The following is a 17,448-nucleotide window of genomic DNA, read 5'->3' as shown; positions in this document are numbered from 1 at the left end:
CTGTGCTTTTTCATTAAAAGCTAAAGTCCAGTGCATTTAGGAGCGTGTGTCACTGATTGTGAGGACAGGAAATCCCTTCCCAGGGGGATTAGTGGTCCTAATATGAAAACACCCACAGAGCAGAGAATCAGTCCTGATATTATGCAGTGCAGATAACTAAAATTCTTATCTCACATGGTAACTTTCTGCAGGGTTTAGATAGACCAAATTCCTAAAGGGTTATTTAGCCTCATAGTAAACTTAACATATCTCAAAATAGGAGAAACAGGGTAATGAAAGTTAAGGATAAAGCACTTTTATTGCAAAGTATACATTGAAACATATGTGCAGCTTTCGTGTAATATATAATCTGCCATCTGTCTAGAGTTTTCTTCTTCTGGGATATTTGAACATTAAACTAGAGCATTAAGTGCTCCTGGGGTCCAGAATCTTGCCTATGAAGAGAAGGGCTCCTGTGTCTGTGTCCCTCAGTACAAAGATGAAAGGCTGGTTAAGGTGATAGTCCAGGGGGAAGGTGAGGCGGGGCCCTGGGCTGGAGGTGGCGCTTCCCCCATCCTCGTTCCACTCAAAGCCAATGCGATGTTCCACTTGAGTAAGTTTGATAGGTTTGCCCGTGATCTTGCTAAAGTCTGGTGAATCAAACAAGGATTGCAGCTCTGCAGAGATTGAGAGAGATTTCCTTCCGTTAGAGAAACCTGGCCTCGTCAGCACTCCAAGGAAGAATACTGTCCTGATCCTTAAATCCTGATTCTCAAGAAGGCACGCAAGCTGGGAGGGGAACACTTCTTTTGTCCTTCTGGGAGGTATGTAGCTCTGGGCTGGTTAAGGGTTAAGAGACTTGCCCAAGAGCACATGGCAGGTGGGGTTAAGATTAGAAATCAGGTCAAGAGACCTATCTTGAGAGGCGCTGCTGCTCTGAGTTCCTGTTACAGGGAGTGTGCTCAGGGCTGAGGAATGAGTGTGATAAGGGAGGCAGTTCAGTCTTGCCCGCCAGCACTGTTAGAATTAAGGAATCCCTGGCCTTCCTACAGGGCCATGGAGCCCTCGACTTCTGCTCAGCAAGGTCGAAGGTCCAAAGCCACCACCCCAGCCACCCCAAGAGCAAAGAGAACTTGCAGACTTACTCAGTTCCTGCACAGACTTCGTGAGTTCGCCTTCGTAACTCAGTTTCAGCTTGGGGACGGTCAGGACCGCTTGAACCGTCTTCAGTTCTCGGTCTATGTCGTGAATGAACTCAGAGGTGAGGCTCTCTTCTATCATGGTCAGGTTCTGGGTCACTTTCAGAGGCAGGAAGAAGATGATACTCATGCTTCCGGTCAAGGGCAGCTGGGCGATCTGCAGCCACAGGAAGGAAGCACATGGGTTAGTACGTTGGAGCCCAGGAGCCTAGGGATAGACACACACCCTGAGCCGCCTTCTCCTCTCCTGTGACCAGGCCCCGCCACGCCTCCCAGCCCCTCATCCGAACAACACTTGTCCCTCTAAGCTATTGCTTTCCCGCAGCAAGATGTCTACTAAGGTTTCTTCAAAATCAGCCTGATACCAACTGAGGGTATCTGCGGAAAGAATTTTCTCCTGTGGTTCTAGAGCTAGAATTGAATCCAGGTCTGTTTTCTCCCAAAGTTTGTCTGCCAGCAGTTACTGATTATCTCTTAAGTACAGAGCCCTGGACTAGAAATGGGGGCATTAGGCACTGCAACATAGAAGCAGCAATACAATGGTCCTTTGAGCAGAGGTTCTTCAATCCATGGGACAAATGGCTTCGGAGTCCCAGCAGCCCCTGAATCATTTACAGAAACATGGCGTTTCTCTCCAGTGCTTCAGGCTAAGAACGACTGACTTAGGGAGTTCTCTGATGGCCTGGAGGGTTAAGGTGCCTGTGTTTGCACCTCTGTGGCTCCAGTTGCTGCTATGTGGCACAGGTTTGATCCCATGCCTCAGGTGTGGCAAAAAATTAAAAAAAAAAAAAAAGGAAGAATCTGAAATAAATGTTGCAACTCTCATTTTTAAAAAAGTAATAGGAGTTCCAGTCGTGGCACAGCGGAAACAAATCCGACTAGGAACCATGAGGTTGTGGGTTCGATCCCTGGCCTCGCACAGTGGGTTAAGGATCCAGCATTGCCGTGAGCTGTGGTGTAGGTCGCAGATGCGGCTCAGATCTGGCGTGTCTGTGGCTGTGGTGTAGGCTGGCAGCTACAGCTCCGATTAGACCCCTAGCCTGGGAACCTCCATATGCCCTGGGTGCAGCCCTAAAAAGACAAAAAACAAGTAAATAAATAAATAAATAAATAAAAATAATGACTGACTTAGAATTTTCAAAAGTCAGGTTTATGTAAAAGACTTAGAATGCCCACAGTACGGCGTCTGTGACTGTTTTGGTGTTGAATTCTAAATATACAAGATCCACTCGCCTGCCCCCCCAAAAAAAAGAAAAAGAAGGAAAGAAAAGACAAGAAAACAGCGGTATTTGAGTGCTCAATCTTGGGGGCTCATTTCACATTACCTTATTAACCCTTACAACAAACCCTGAGTGAGAATGTAAGTTTCAATAGCTATACCCTTTCATTTTAAGAAGAAAGGCTCAGAGGCATTCCCACTGTGGCACAACAGGCTCAGTGGTGTCTTGGGAGAGCTAGGACAGGTTCATTCCCTAGCCTGGCACATTGGGCTAAGGATCCAGCATCGCCATAGCTGAGGCCTAGGTCGCCACTACAGCTCGGATCTGACCCCTGGCCCGGGAACTTCATATGCCACAGGGTGGCCAAAAAGGAGAAGAAAGGCTCAGAGATGCTATTAACTCGATGAAAGTCACACAGCGGGCAAAATGTAGAAGCCTGTCCGATCTCACAGGTCATTCCATTTCCACTGCACTGTCCTGCCTGTCCCCCCACCCACCACTCACGCTGCCCCCACAGACCTTGCAGTTGAGATCAGAATCCAAGCCGTAGCGTAAAACGGCCTTAGGGTCTGACATCATGGGCACCTTCACGGTTCTCTCCTCATCCAAGTGGAAATCCTCCAGCGACGTCTTCCTGGAGTCAAACTTGGTTACCCACTGCCCTGGAATGAAACAAGTGGAGTGCCCTGAGCCCCGGGAGACCAGAAAGCCATTGGAACCGCCCTGAGGCCAAAGCATGCTGTTGACAATTCCCTGGCTGAAAGAACCATAGAGGCCCTCACACCCCGGGGAATAGGGGTAGCTCAGTGTGCAGTCAGGACCACACTATTTCTAGGGTTGGAAGCAGAAGGAAACTCAGAAGGAAACAGCTTGATGTTATTGATTTGACTGCCGAGTTTATCCAGGGCCTGGGCTAGCCTGGGAGAAGGGAAAACTGGCGTCTGCTTCTGCACGGACGTGTCCGGAGACAGACCGCAGGGAGGCCAGAGCTGGAAGGGCCCTCCATGTCGCGTCATCAGGCTCTCACCGCTGGAAAAGCACGGAAGCCCAGAGAGGAAAAGTGACTTGCCAGCGCTCACATGGCCAGCTGACAATTTAATGTGGCCTTTGACTCTGGTTGGTAACAGCTTCTTTCACTTCCTGGAGATCAGTGGTTCAGGGGGAGCTTTTCTCTAGGAGTTTAGGGGTCCATTCTCAGCACTGCCTGATGGTTATAAACCATTTTAAGGGGAGGTTGCCCAGAATCCCACACCAGGCCTGTCTGAATAGGGCCGGCCTCGCAGGGGGCCCAGAGACTAGCCGAGGAGTATGCTGCTCGAGAACGAAGAGCGGTTTCTCGCATGCCTGCCCTGTCCTAGACACAGCGTCAGGGTCCATGTGAAGACAGGAGAAACACGGAAAGATGCCCCTGAAGCCAGCGTGTTGTCCCCGCATTAGAGACGAGAAAACAGGCCCAGGAAGGCTGTGACACTTGCGCAGGACTCTCCAGCCAGTGCAGGCAGAGCCGGGCCTGGACCCTTGTCTGACTCCAGCCAGACTCCTCCCTACCAGTAGCCAGCCCGCACAGACACTAGAGCGGGAGTGCCCTCCCCACTGCCAGTCTTGGGCCACAGTCTCTCCCTTTGCAGGCGCTCACCCAGTGTTTGCTTGGGTTCGAGGACAAGCAGGCAGCCCTCACTCAGGCAGGAGCCCCTCCTGGGTCCTCCCCTGCCTTCCTTGACTGGCCCTCTTGCCTGGCCCCATCAGACACCCACCGGCCACGCTGGGCCAAAAGCGAAGTGAAGCCCTCACCCTTGAAGTAAGCCACACCAAGAAGGAGGATGCTGATTTCGCCGGGCAGTTCCCGCGTGGACCTGGCGACTTTCCCTTTCGTCTGAGCCTGCACCCAGTTGTTAACCTCCTGAAGGTCCAAGCGGGAGTTGCCGGTCAGAATTCTGGGCCTGGTCCCGTATGACTTTTCCAGGGGTGCAACAAAGCTGGCTTTTATCCGCAGCTCTGGAAAGAGATCAAGCAGAGGTTAGCGCCTGTGGGCTTAGGTTCGGGCTGACCCTCAGCAGGCCCCAGCTTCCTGCCTGGCATCTTCCCGGGACACGCTGGGATGCCCTGCCAGCCTCCCTGGGCACCGGATGGGGGACGGCAGATTTCACTCATTGCTGTTTCTCCTCACGTTACTGCCCTCCCCCGGCCCTCCCACTGGCTCCCTCAGCCCACTTCCTCTTTCCGATGCACTTTGGGCCTACAGGCGCCTTCCTGCCACCAGCGCCAGGCCCGGCCCGGGCAGACGTGCCGTGGTGTTTAAAAGAAAACCCCTGCGTGCAGCCCTGAGCCACAGGCAGCCTCAGGCAGCCTGGGCCAGCAGGGCGGCTCACTCTTCTCAAAGATGATCCGGGAAGCACTCTTGAGGTTCTTCTGGGGGGCAGTGACGGCAGCAAGGAGCTCCTTGTAGGTGCCGTGGAGGTCCGGGTTGCTGATCAGGTCATAGTAGAGAGCCCGGTGGAGGCTGGATTCTGTCCGCTGTTCGGCTCCTGCCAGAGGGACGAGCATATGAGCCTACAGAACCGCCCGCCGGGGCCCAGATCAGGCCAGGCCCAACGTGGGGCAGGGACACTGTACCCTGTCCTTGTGTCTGCTGGTACTGGAGACCTTCTAGATGGGAAGGAATCTGAGGCAATGGAAGAAAAATAGATTTCCCTGCAGGAGGCTCAGGGCATCTGGCTGAGCGAGCCACACGGGAGGGAGTGACAGGTACAAGTCCCCGTGCTTCTCCCGCCACAGCACTTCTCAGACCATCCTGCAGTTTCCCCTGGGCGACCCGAGGAGGGCGGAGACCATGCCTGCTTGTGGGCCCTTATATCCCAGAAGCCACCCGCACCTCGAGGCTCGTAGTAGAGGCTCCTTTAAGGAATGTCAACAAGCAGCCACCCGGGGCCAGCCCCTCCTCACCCTCCAGGGCTTAGAGGCAGAGAGGTGCAGAGGCCAGAAGGCTAGGACCCAGGGCTTTCTGCATCGGGGAACTCACCCAGAGACAGGGCAGAGAGCGCCGTGGCCACGCTGAGGGGAGACAGGAGCACGTTGGCGGTGGGGCTCTCGCTGGATCTCACTCGGTACAGGTCGTAACCAAAGTTGGAGACGGCCGCCGCCAGCTTGTTCACAGGGACCTTGAAGAAGGGATCCTCCTCCTCCACTGGCGCCCCCACCGTGTCAGGGGCCGGGGAGCCCTGCGTTTGGGTACAAGGACCAGTGTCTCATCGCTGTGTGTGGGACTCTTCTTCCGGGCCCCGAGGGCCGTCCTGCCTGAGGATGCTATGTTTAGCCTCACAAGTCTGTGCTTCCTGCTGACATAGGGCTGCTGGGGAGAGGCAGCCCAGGAAGACTAGCTGAGCAGCCTTCAACACCAGTGACCTGCAAGCCTCAGGCCTGTGACACATTAAAAAAAAATAAAATAAAAGTGTCTTCCTGCCCAAGAAACTGTGTTCTCAGACAAAACAGCCTGTCCGTCCGCTCTCCTCCTTTATTGCTCCATGAACCCTCCTGTCAAACCCTCCTGGTCTTTCACGGCTCTGATCAGATACCACTTCCTCCACCATAGACTTTCCCCATTGGCCCTAATCTGAAGGCACTTTTGCTTTTCTGACCATTTTTTCAGAGTCAACTACCTCTCACGTATTAACTACCTGCCATGTGTAGGCTCTGGGCTAGTTCTTTTCGTTGGAGTTACTTCATTTCATACTAGGTAATGTGGTTAATACCCCAAAAGACTAATATATCAAAAGACTGAGTTCCTTGAAGGCCAGATCTGAGTCTTTTCTATTTCCACTCATCCCCAGCACCTACAGAGTCCATGTTCAGTACATAAGCTATAAGTCACTGTCCACAGTGGTCCTATAAGGATAGTTATTTTTAATCCCATTTTATAGATAAGAAAACAGATTCGGGTAACAGTGACTTGTCTGCAGTAACAAAGCTAGTGAGAGACTGAGCCAGAATTCAAACTCAGAACTCAAAGTCCAGAGCTCCAGCCAGCGTACCCCACCTGCCCCGGCCCCTCATGTGACAGTCACCCCCCCGACACACACATACACTGTCACATCGCCTAGGTGTCTCAACATCTGCCTTTGCAACCCGACTGCCCTCTCTGGACAGGAAAGAGGCCTTTCCACCCTCTTACATCTCTGCTGCACCCTGGCCAGGAGGGGGACAAATAGCTACCCCCCCCCCCCCAGTGAGACCCACAAGTAATGCATGGTAGTGAGAAGCGATCTTCACTGGAGGGGCAGCCCTGGGCTTGTTAGAGCACTTTTGCCTTTCCCCTCCTTGGGGCTTATTTTCATTCCCACTCTGTGCTCTGAAAGGTGGGGTGAGACACTTTCTGTTTTGCTAATGGAAAAACAAACGACGCCCCATCTGCACCTTGGGTGCTGTCCTGTCTCCCATGCTGCCTGCTGAGGAGGGGCTGCTGAGCTTCCACGCTCACCCCCACCCTCCCACCCCCCCACCACTGACCTCCTCCGGGCCAGCGTTCTGGCAGCTGCCAGACCCGAGGAGGGCTCCAGTCCAGAGGAGTAGCACGAGGGCCTGCATCCCGGGGCCTGCAAGAAAGCATGAGAAAGCAGGCTGCTTCCCTCACTCACCAACCCTGCACCACCTGCCGGCCACCCTGGACAGGGAGCAGGGCCTTGGCAGGACGAGGCACCTTCCTCCAGCCTCCCCAGGCTGGAAGTGGACTCTCAGCTCGCCGGTCCCTCCCTCTCACCTCCTCCCCACCCCAAGCCCTGCCTCACAGTCCACAGCCCTACCGTGAGCTCCTGCTTTCGTCCATTGTCTGGGCCAGGAGGCCTACCTTTGAGCCTAACACCCCAGGCCCGTGAAGACCCAGCAGCAGGCTCCTCCATGTGGGCATGGTCCAGCACAGATGCACACGCAGATGCGGGCACCTGACCAGCTCTTCATGCAGGATTGGGGGCAGTGTCTAGTAACAGCACAAGGTCAGAACCTACTCAGATGTAGAATCACAGAATACAGAGAATGGAGGTCCAGCCCCTGCAGCCCACAATGTTCTCAGACTCTCTCCTTGAGTTCCCCTGCCCTGGAACCTATGGCCTCATCAGGGACTCGTCCCTTCTCGGCAGTTCTGTGTCAAACGCTCTTACACAGCTAGAAGTGCTGGGTCAAGGGTCAGTCAGCCTGGACTAAAATCTCAATTCTCTGTCTTGATAGCTCTAAATCAAAATGTCATCTCCTGTAAAATGGAAATCAAATAGTTCTTATCTACTGTAATGAGGGTTAAATTAGATGATGCCTTAATCGCACTTGGCGGTGCCAGAGTAAGCTCTCCGGTGATCCCTGAGCCAAAATGTTACTCCTGGAATCCCAGGGCCCCCCTTCTACCCTGGGAAGCCAGGTCCCCTTCCTGATGTCCGCATGGAAATAGCTCTTACGCTCCAAAGAATTCTTTCCTTTGGGTTAAATAGTCCCACTTCTTAGTAAGACCACCCAGGTCCCTTCATCTCCCAAGCAGTGGCCTCTTCTGACCCCTGGACCATAAGGGGGGGAAGGGAACTTGGGGTCCAGGGTCCCCCCTCCCTCGCCTTCTTGCAGTCATTGTCTCTATGAGCTCACCCCCTGGGGTCAGGATGTCAGGGTGGGAAAGGATGAAGGCAGCTGGGGCTTCACAGATAAGACCTTCTGAGAGGCCTTCTGGTTAGAGAGTGGGACAAAGTGGCAGCAAACAGGACTTCTGGCTCGTCCTTGTCCTCTCTCCGTCCATATTGCCAAGTCGAGAACTTATAATCTGTCTTCACTGCCACTCAGCTCCCCTGCAGCACACATACACACGTGCACACACCCAAACACCAGGCCAAGGGTCTCAAGCTCTTTCATTATCCTTTCACATACCCGTACACACACACACACACACACCCCATCTTTTCTGACTTCTCAGAGCAAATAGGAGAGTTAAGAGTACAGTATGTGATTTTTGGCCCAAGTCCTTAAAATTCGGTCTGATAATCCACTGGACAACATTGTAGAGCATGAACGGCAACAGAAGTTTGCTCTGAGTTTGCTCGCTTAAGGCTGGACGGCCAGTAGGCACCAGCCCAGCTTTCTGTCTAAGTTCCTGTCTCCCAGGGAGTTCCACCCACCCCCCTGTTCTCAGCCAGCTGCTCTTCCGTGCGGCCACGGAGAAAGAGGGAAAGCTTTCTGCAGTGTAGGATAGAGACCTTAAGGCCCTCCAGGCTCACAGCTGCTCTCTCTCTCCCTGGCCAGCCCCGCCCAGAGCTGGCGGGAGCCTCGGCAGTCTGGTTTCGTGGAGACTGGAAATTCAGCGAGAGGCATGGGCGGCGAGGCTAGAGGAAAAGCTCTTGGCTCCAGTCCCTCAGGCCGGGGTAGGGCATTGAGGTGGGAGGGAGGATGTGGGGAGTTGGCATCCTGGCACAGGGTTTAAGGAAACCAAGTTCAAATGCAGGTGAAGGTGGGACCTTCCCTGTGTGAGTCCCTGCAGAGTCTGAGCCCAAACCTCAGGTCATGTGATTGCTGTCACTATGTAGGTGGGCTGAGAATTGAAGGTGAGATGAGGGACCCTGGCGGGAAAAGGCACATGGGTCCTCCGCTGGCCCAGAACCAGCCTCCGCATTCCTGGTATTAAATGGCATTTCTCTGAATCCTCCATCTCCAGTCCGGGGATGAGGGAAGTGGAGAGCTAATGCAAAGCCCCCTGCAAGGGCAGTGACGGGGGAGAGTGAGGGTCTGGGGCGGGGGGCACTCTGAGCACACTGAGTGCCCTGTCCAAGGTGACTGTTCCATGGGCCGGTCCAGGCAGCCATCACCTAGCCAGGGCACAGGGATGCCAGGGCAATGCCATCCTGTCCAAAGGGCAGTGTCTGAGCCAGACTCCTGTCCTGCCAGGTGGGGGAGGGCACGGAGAGGAGGGAGATATCCTCCCCGTTGGTTCAAGCTCAGGGCCGCCTCTCTGCCACATGGCCTGAATCAGAAGACACAGGAACTGGGATTTTGTGATCTTGCCCTCAAGCCGGAGGATAAACTTGAGCCAGTACATGTGTTTCAGATTAAACCCGGTTGTGAGACAAACACCATCCCTCCCCCTCCTCCCAGAACCACACAGCCTTCAAGCCACATGGCAGTGGACCTCATGGGCAGTGCCGGGAAAGGCGCTGCCCTCTCCCCTGGCTCTGGGAGGAATTCTGAGGGGTCCCCTCTAGGCCCACACTGTCAGGACTCCGCCAGTCCCCAGGCAACTGTTTTCCTGAAGCCTTGGACCCTAAATGAGTCAGGCCAGGGCGTGGGCGAGGTTCACCTCCCTACACCCCAGAAGGACCAGCCTTCGGAGCCGAATTCCCTGGCCCACTTCTCTTCTCCCACCCTGCCCCGCACCGGCCTAGGGCCTGAGCTCCTGGTGGACCAGCATGGACCAGACAATGATGGGGTTTCTGGGAAGCCTGAAGCTTTTCTTTGGCCCAGTCCCACTCCTTGCTGTGGTTTGCTGGCTTGCCCCAGGGGACACCAAGGGTGCGGGCAGCCATCCTCTCCAGCACTGGCAGCTGAGCCCCCAAATCCCATACACTAGCTGGGCTAAATAGCGGTCATTGTTTGCACAAGGCCAAAACCCCATTGGTCTCCCAGCGTTTACTGGCAGCTAATTTGGCCAGAGAGAGAGGGTGGGCACTGGCTAGAAGGACCCAGCTGTCCTCCACCCCAGCCTTCCGGGAGGGCTCCCCACAGGCCACAGGAAGTTACCTTTGAAATCAGCACCAGTTGATTCTGAAAAGGCAGCAGAGAGCTGAGCCCAAGCTGAGCTCCCTCCCTGGCAGCCCCAGCTTCCTACAGCCTCCTCCCCTCAGGGCGCCCAGAGCCCCCCTGAGGTGCTGCTCAGACCGGACCAGCAGCCACGCTCTCTGCTTCTTCCCCACCACCGCCCCTCTCCGCTGTTTCCCACCTGCTTCATTCAAGAGTCTTTCCAGCCTCTTCTCCTAGTGGTGCAGTGGGGTTCAGGCCTTCTGGCCCCCAACTCCCTCTGCCCTCACCTACTCACCATGGATCATAAACTGCAAGAACCACTGTCTCCCCACCTCCCTTCCCTTGCACCCCTCTTTTCTGTTCCCTGGAGCACCCCTGCCTCACCCCCGTTCCACCAGCCCAGGGGAGCCTCCCGTCTTGCCATGACACACAGAGCAGGCAGGGAGCTGCTTTACCTGTGGGTGCGCTGCAGCTCCACGCCCAGCCTAGGTCCGTGCACTGAGGGGCTCCTGCGAGCACCAGGGCTTTTTCTGCTGCCTCCTAATCCAGCGTCCAGCAGGCTTCAGATTACAGCTACTCCTTTCTTAAAGCGACCTGCACTCAATTTGGAGTCTGTGATTGCATCATGGTCCCATGTTAACTTTAACCCGCTACTGCCCTTCCAGCACAGCTCCCCAGACAGCCCCCCACACACACCCAGCTGCTCCACCAGACCGAGCTTTGGGGCCTGGCCTTCCCACCGGAGCGGGCAGCCTGGCCAGCCTGGTTGGGAGCGGGGACCAAGGAAGAGTCTGACAGGGGGAGGCCCAGGAGGAGGCTGGAGCAGAGAAGAGGCTGGCCCAGAACTGGGGCTCTTGAGTTTTTCCCGGTCCTTGGCACCATTCCTGGGGATGGGGACAAGACATCACTCATGGCTCCTCCCTTTCTTGGGCTGAAAAATGAGGGGTGGAACTAGGATGTCTGTGTGCTTCTTCAGCCCTGAAATGCTCTGACTTCTGAAGATCAGAAAGGGCGGGGGGGGGGAAAGTGACTGACCAGAGGAAGGAAGCAAGGAGCTGTACCGTATGCATGCGCCTTGAGAGGAGGCCAAGCGTGTGCCCGGCACTGACCTCGGCACCGCAGAGGTCACCTGGGAGGGGCACACCCGGGCCCTGCTCACCTGGTGGCGTTTAAGAACTTACAGTGCAGTCATGAGGCCAAAACACTGACATGGGAGATAATTGGAGAATGTACTAGAACCTTTTCTAGGCACATGTGAGTCCTGGTCAGAAGCCCAGAGGTCATTCAGAGAAGGAGGGATGTCATGTGAGGCTCCAGGGTGCAGAGCTAGGGCCCTTGGGTAGAACGTTCCGGTGAGCCAGGTTCAGCTTTACAGGAGGAAGAGTGTATCAATCGAGTTCAATGCCTTCAACCAAAAATTGAGGACCCCACTCAGATCACCCACTAGGTACATGGAGAAGGAGTCCATAGATGATTAAGACTCAGAGTCCCCCCTCCAGAAGCTCACTGGCTAATAACAGAGGCTGAAACCAGAGCAGATCCTTCCAGCATAACACGGCACCTTCTGAGATTGCTTTCTCTACAGCCACGCCATCCAGTACAATAGCCACCAGCCGCATGCGGCCACAGAGCACTTGAAATGTGGCCAAAGTTGTGATCTGCTGTAAATATGAAACACACACCAGATTTTGAATATTTAGTATGAAAAATAATGTAAACTATCTCAATAATTTTGACTCTGATTATATATATTGGGCTACATATATCTATTATTAAAATTAATTTTACCAGAGTTCCCTTCGTGGCGCAGGGGAAACAAATCCGATTAGGAACCATGAGGTTGCAGGTTTGATCCCTGGCCTCGCTCAATGGGTTAAGGATCTGGCGTTGCCATGAGCTGTGGTGTAGGTTGCAGACATGGCTCGGATCTGGCGTGGCTGTGGCTGTGGCTGTGACTGTGGCCGGCAGCTGTAGCCCCGATTTGACCCCTAGCCCGGGATCCTCCATATGCCACACACGTGGCCCTAAAAGGCAAAATAATACTACTAATAATAATTAATTTTACCTGTTTCTCTTTTAATGTGGCTGCTAGACAATCTTAAATTACATATGCAGGAGTTCCCGTCGTGGCGCAGTGGTTAACGAATCCGACTAGGAACCATGAGGTTGCGGGTTCGGTCCCTGCCCTTGCTCAGTGGGTTAATGATCCGGCGTTGCCGTGAGCTGTGGTGTAGGTTGCAGACGCGGCTCGGATCCAGCGTTGCTGTGGCTCTGGCGTAGGCCGGTGGCTACAGCTCCGATTCGACCCCTAGCCTGGGAACCTCCATATGCCGAGGGAGCGGCCCAAAGAAATAGCAAAAGACAAAAAAAAAAAAAAAAATTACATATGCAGTTTGCATCGTTTCTATTGGCCAGCACTTCTCTATACGATATCATGGCAGCACAGCTGGAATATATGAATCTAAGCTGTCTTTTTTTTTTTTTTTTAGGGCCTCACCTGTGGCATATGAAAGTTTCCAGGCTAGGGGTCAAATCAGAGCTGTGGCTGCTGGCCACAGCCACAGCCACAGCAACGCCAAATCTGAGCCACATCTGTGACCTACACCACAGCTCACAGCAATGCCAGATCCTTAACCCACTGAGCGGGGCCAGGAATCGAACCCAAATCCTCATGGATCCTAGTCGGATTCGTTTCTGCTGTGCCACAGCAGCAGCTTCCTCTTCACTTATTTTTGAATAGCTATTTTGTTCCCATGGTCCAAAGTTCAAAAGCAACTAAAGATACACAGTGAAAGTCTTCCTTGCTCTGATCTCCAATCGCCTGCTCACAGCCCCTGGAGACAGCCGATGTTAATCTTTTCCAGATGTATCTTTTCAGAGATAATCGTAATGGCATAAAAAGCAAACACAAACATATATATCCCACAAGAAAAATTGTTTTTAGAAAAATGTATAGATGGATTCCTCTGTGATCTCTGAATAGGAGAGATTATTTTTTTTAGACAAGATCCCAAAAGAAGCACAAATTATAAAACGTCAATACATTTGGCACTAAAATTAAAAACTTGTTTTCATGAACAGATACCATAAAAACAAAATTGAGACAAGCGTCACACTAAGAGAAAATATTTGTAACACAGATAACTGACAAAAAAGATTACTAGCTGTAATATAGAAAGACCTACAAATCAATAAAAAATAAATAAAAAAATTCAACAGAAAAATAGGCCCAGGTAAGTCACAGATGAAGACTCCTGAGTGGCCAATAAACTTAAGAAAAGATGTTTTTCACTGGTAATCAGGGGAATGCAAATTAAAACCATAATTTAATTCGCACTCATCTGATGGGCAAAATCGAAACATCTGATAATACCAAGTGTTGGTGAACGGGTGGACAACCAGGATCTCTTAGGCCTCCCCTCCCGCTGCTGAGAACATAAATTGATACAACCCCTTTGAAGAACCATCTGGCAACAAAAGGCAAAATTGTGTATAATGGTATGTGGTGGCCCTGGCAGTGAAAGTGGCAAAACCCAAACCCACAGCTCAGCAATTCCACTTTTAAGTGTGTGAACTGAAAAAACTCTGCATATGTGCACAAGGATGTAACAAGAATGTTAACAGGAGTTCCCAGTGTGGCTCAGAGGAAATGCACCCAACTGGTATCCACCAAGATGCAGGTTCAATCCCTGGCCTTGCTCAGTGGGTTAAGGATCCAGTGTTGCCATGAGCTGTGGAATAAGTTGCAGAATCGGCTCAGATTGGGCGTTGCTATGGCTGTGGTGTAGGCCAGCAGCTGTAGCTCTGATTCGATCCCCTAGCCTGGGAAACTTCATATGCCACAGGTGCAGCCCTAAAAATCAAAAAATAAATAAAAATAAAAACTAAAAAGAATGTTACAGCAGCACTGTGTAGTGGGAAAAAAAAGAACACTGCATGTCCATCAACAGGAGTCTAGATAAAGGATGAAAAAGCAAAGCCTGCATCCGTGAGAAATGCTGAAGGGAAACCACTTACACCACCACAGATTCCTCTCACAATGTGGAATGATACAAGTTGCAGGATGACACATTTATGGAAGGCTTATGCCCCGCAGAATGATGTGGCACTAGTTCAGTCCCTGGCTGGGGAACTTCCACATGCTGTGGGCAAGCCAAAACACACACACACACACACACACAGAGAATGATACCATATACTACTCAGGGATACAAACTCATATGGTAAAAGAAATGCATGAAGGAGTTCCCTGGTAGTGCATCAGGTTAAGGATCTGTGTTGTCACTGCTGTGGCTCAGGTTGTTGCTGTGGTGCAAGTTCAATCCCTGACCAGGGAGCTTCTGCATACCCCCCCCAAAATGCATGAAAATCATAAAAAAAAAAAAAAACTAATGCAGGATGATAGTTTTAGGGGGCAGGGAAAGGGAATGCAGGACTGTCACTATATTGTTTTGGGTTTTTTTTGTCTTTTTGCCTTTTTCTAGGGCCACTCCGGCAGCATATGGAGGTTCCCAGGCTAGGGGCCTAATTGGAGCTGTAGCCACCAGCCTACACCACAGCCACAGCAACGCGGGATCCAAGCCGAGTCTGCAACCTACACCACAGCTCACGACAACACTGGATCCTTAACCCACTGAGCAAGGCCAGGGATCGAACCCGCAACCTCATGGTTCCTAGTCAGATTTGTTAACCACTGCGCCACGACAGGAACTCCTATACTGAGTATTTTTTAAGCTGGACAGTGTGATTTATGATACCTTTTTGTATGTCCTAATTATTTTATAGTAACTTAAAGAAGGTTTCTCTTTCCTCCAATTAGTGTGAAAGTGGTGTGTCCCACTCCCCACAAGTGCCCTTCAAGGACTTGGCTCCATGTGGGCAAGAGCTGTTAACTCTTGCATCTGCATTGTCTTAGTGCCTTTCCCACCTCGACCTCAAACTTGCTCCTGTGCCCACCTCTCCTTAGAAACTGCTGTGGCCAAGTTCCCAGGTGACCTCTACCTTGACGGCCAAATGGACATCTCTGCCAAACTGTTCCTCCTCCTTGAAACCCCGACGTGCCACACCTTCCCATTTTTCTCCCACCTCACAAGATGCATCGTTTCCATCTTCCTTGCTGGCTTGATCCTAGAACTCCTTTTATTCTGTTTCCTTCTTCATCTCCTCTTAGGTGATTTCCGACAGTTCCGCGACTTTAAATGCATCTGTGTGCTCCCAAATGTACGCTTCCAGTCTTGACCAAGACAGCAAATGTGACACGGTCGCAAGGACGCCCCAGCAGGTAAGAGGAGCATAGAACTTATCATCCCAACGCTTCTAAAGCACAAAAGTGGGTGCTGTGAATTACGCTGGAACCACAGACATAACTCAAACTGTCCCGGGAGGACTGGGACATATGGTCACCCTATGTTAGTGTGGCATTTCGGTCATAACATGTTCAAAATGGAAATCTCTCCAATCAATCCTAAAATCTGTCTCTCACATGGCTTCCCATCTCAGTAGAACCCATTTTCTCAAGACAGAGACGCAGGGGTTTGAATGGAGAACCCCAGCACCCTCGAGTGTCCCCTCACCTCCCATGCCATCTAAGCGCCCATTCCGTAACGCCCGCCTCCCAGATACTCCTGAAATTGGCCCACTTCCCTCCATCTGTACCGCCCGCATCCTGGGCCAGGCCACCTACGTCTCTTGCCTGCTAACCAACCATCCTCCCTCTTCCCGCGTTTGTCCCTCTAAGCCTGTCCTCCACACAAGCAGCCACATGAGCCTTCAGGGCTTACCTCAGACCGTGGCGCCTCTCAATTAAAGCCTTCCACAGGGAGTGAATAATTGCCATCCCCGGCGACACAGATGAATCCCTCACACAGGAGGCTGCATCAAAGAAGCCAGGCACAGGAGAGCACGGGCTGACTCCTTTAGTTAAAGGTCAAAGCTGGGAAAAACTAGCCTGTTACCGGAAGTCGGGGGAGTGAGTACTGCCTCATGATCTGGGTGCTGGTTGCACGGGGCTTCTTGGTTCACGAAAAAAAATTCGTCACGCTTAGGTACAGTGAGGACTCGTGTCCTTGGCACACTGTACATCAACCCCATTGTTACCCTGCCTATCCTGTAGACCGCTCTGCCGCCAGATGGAGGCCCTGGGGGTAGGATCTAGTCGGCTTGCTCGTTGCTGCCGCCTCAGAGCCTGGGGCGTTCCTGGCACCCAGGAGGCCCTTGATAAGTATTTACAGGGCAGAGGATGCAGTTAAGGCAGCCAGACCAGCAGCAGGGAGAGCCTGGGAGGTGACAGCAGTGATCCTGGGGAACGAAGACTAGATCCAAACTGCTGGGGCCCAAATGGAGAGGAGGAGAGAGCTGAGGAAAACTCAGGAGGTAAAATTAAGCTGCGGGGCTTGCTGATTTAGCTTTCCAGTGAGCTCTTACCTCTCCTAAGATAATGTCAGTCTCCGCCGTGACCCTAAAGGCCTTGGTGGTCTGGCTTCAGTTCCTCTGACTCCTTCCTGCCCCTCCCCCGCCTCCAGCCCCTCGGATCTCCTGCTCATCCTGAACTTTGCCAGCAGCTCCGGCTCCTCTGCTCAGGAGCCCCTCCCAAGATGTCCTCATGGTGCCGCCCTCACTTCCTTCTAGTCTCTGTTCCAGCGTCACCTCCAGGGAGCCCTCCATCACCAGGGCCCTCATTACCCCCTGACACACCAGGTACTGCACTTGTGGACATATTTCTCACCTCCCCACACTGCTGGTTTGTAAGAAGCGCGATCCCATCCCAGGCACACGCTCTTAATCATTGCACCCCGGGGCGCGGGTGTCTGCCGCTGCACGGGCGCCCTGTGCTCACAGACAAGGGCCCGCCCACAGGGACACACCCATGCTGCCCCCAGCCCTGTGTCCCCAGTTGCTTCTCCCAAATCCTCAGGCGCTGACAATGTCCAGCTGGAGCCAGGTGCTCCCGGCAGTTTGCACCCCCCCGGCCGGAGGCATGTAATTAGAAACCCCTCAAGCTCCCTAATTGCCAGTTCTTCTCCCAAACCAGGCGGCTGGCGCTATTCTGAGCCGCCTGTGTTGCCGGCTGCCTAAAGCCCACAAAGAAACAGGCGGAGAACAAAGCCAGGCTGGCGAGGGGGTGGCCCTGGAGAGGGCTTCCCAGGTCAGAGGGGACTACACAGTGGAGAAGGGCTGGCGAAGGGCCAGAGACCAAACGTGGCACAGAGGCCCAGCCCTGGCGCGGTGCGTCTGCTCGGTGGCCTCCTCCCCACCATCTCCCCGCCCCCTGCTCCCGCGGCGCCCAGAACAGCGAC

The 17,448-nt window shown here is 53.0% G+C and overlaps 2 protein-coding genes across 4 annotated transcripts in view; one reads left to right on the top strand and one right to left on the bottom strand.

Moving 5' to 3' along the window:
• The window catches only part of SMYD4 (SET and MYND domain containing 4), a 65,387-nt gene extending 49,862 nt beyond the window's left edge, over positions 1–15,525 (top strand). Inside the window, exon 11 of the mRNA XM_021067577.1 lies at positions 15,324–15,525. Coding sequence (XP_020923236.1) covers positions 15,324–15,327 — 4 coding nt within the window. The 3' untranslated portion in view covers positions 15,328–15,525. The remainder of the gene's footprint in view (positions 1–15,323) is intronic.
• SERPINF1 (serpin family F member 1) lies at positions 274–10,741 on the bottom strand. Of its 3 annotated transcripts, none has more exons than XM_021066264.1 (8): positions 10,609–10,741; positions 6,902–7,012; positions 5,418–5,616; positions 4,768–4,923; positions 4,190–4,393; positions 2,918–3,060; positions 1,125–1,335; positions 274–656 (listed from the first exon to the last, which is right to left on the bottom strand). In XM_021066264.1, exons 2-8 carry the CDS (start codon positions 6,977–6,979, stop codon positions 406–408), a joined length of 1,242 nt encoding a protein of 413 aa, XP_020921923.1. In that variant the 5' UTR covers positions 6,980–7,012; positions 10,609–10,741; the 3' UTR covers positions 274–405.

The sequence above is a fragment of the Sus scrofa genome, chromosome 12 (assembly GCF_000003025.6).
Source record: "Sus scrofa isolate TJ Tabasco breed Duroc chromosome 12, Sscrofa11.1, whole genome shotgun sequence".
NCBI lineage: Eukaryota > Metazoa > Chordata > Mammalia > Artiodactyla > Suidae > Sus > Sus scrofa.
The sequence above is the reverse complement of the archived record's forward strand: the minus strand, read 5'-3'. Positions and strand labels throughout refer to the sequence as shown.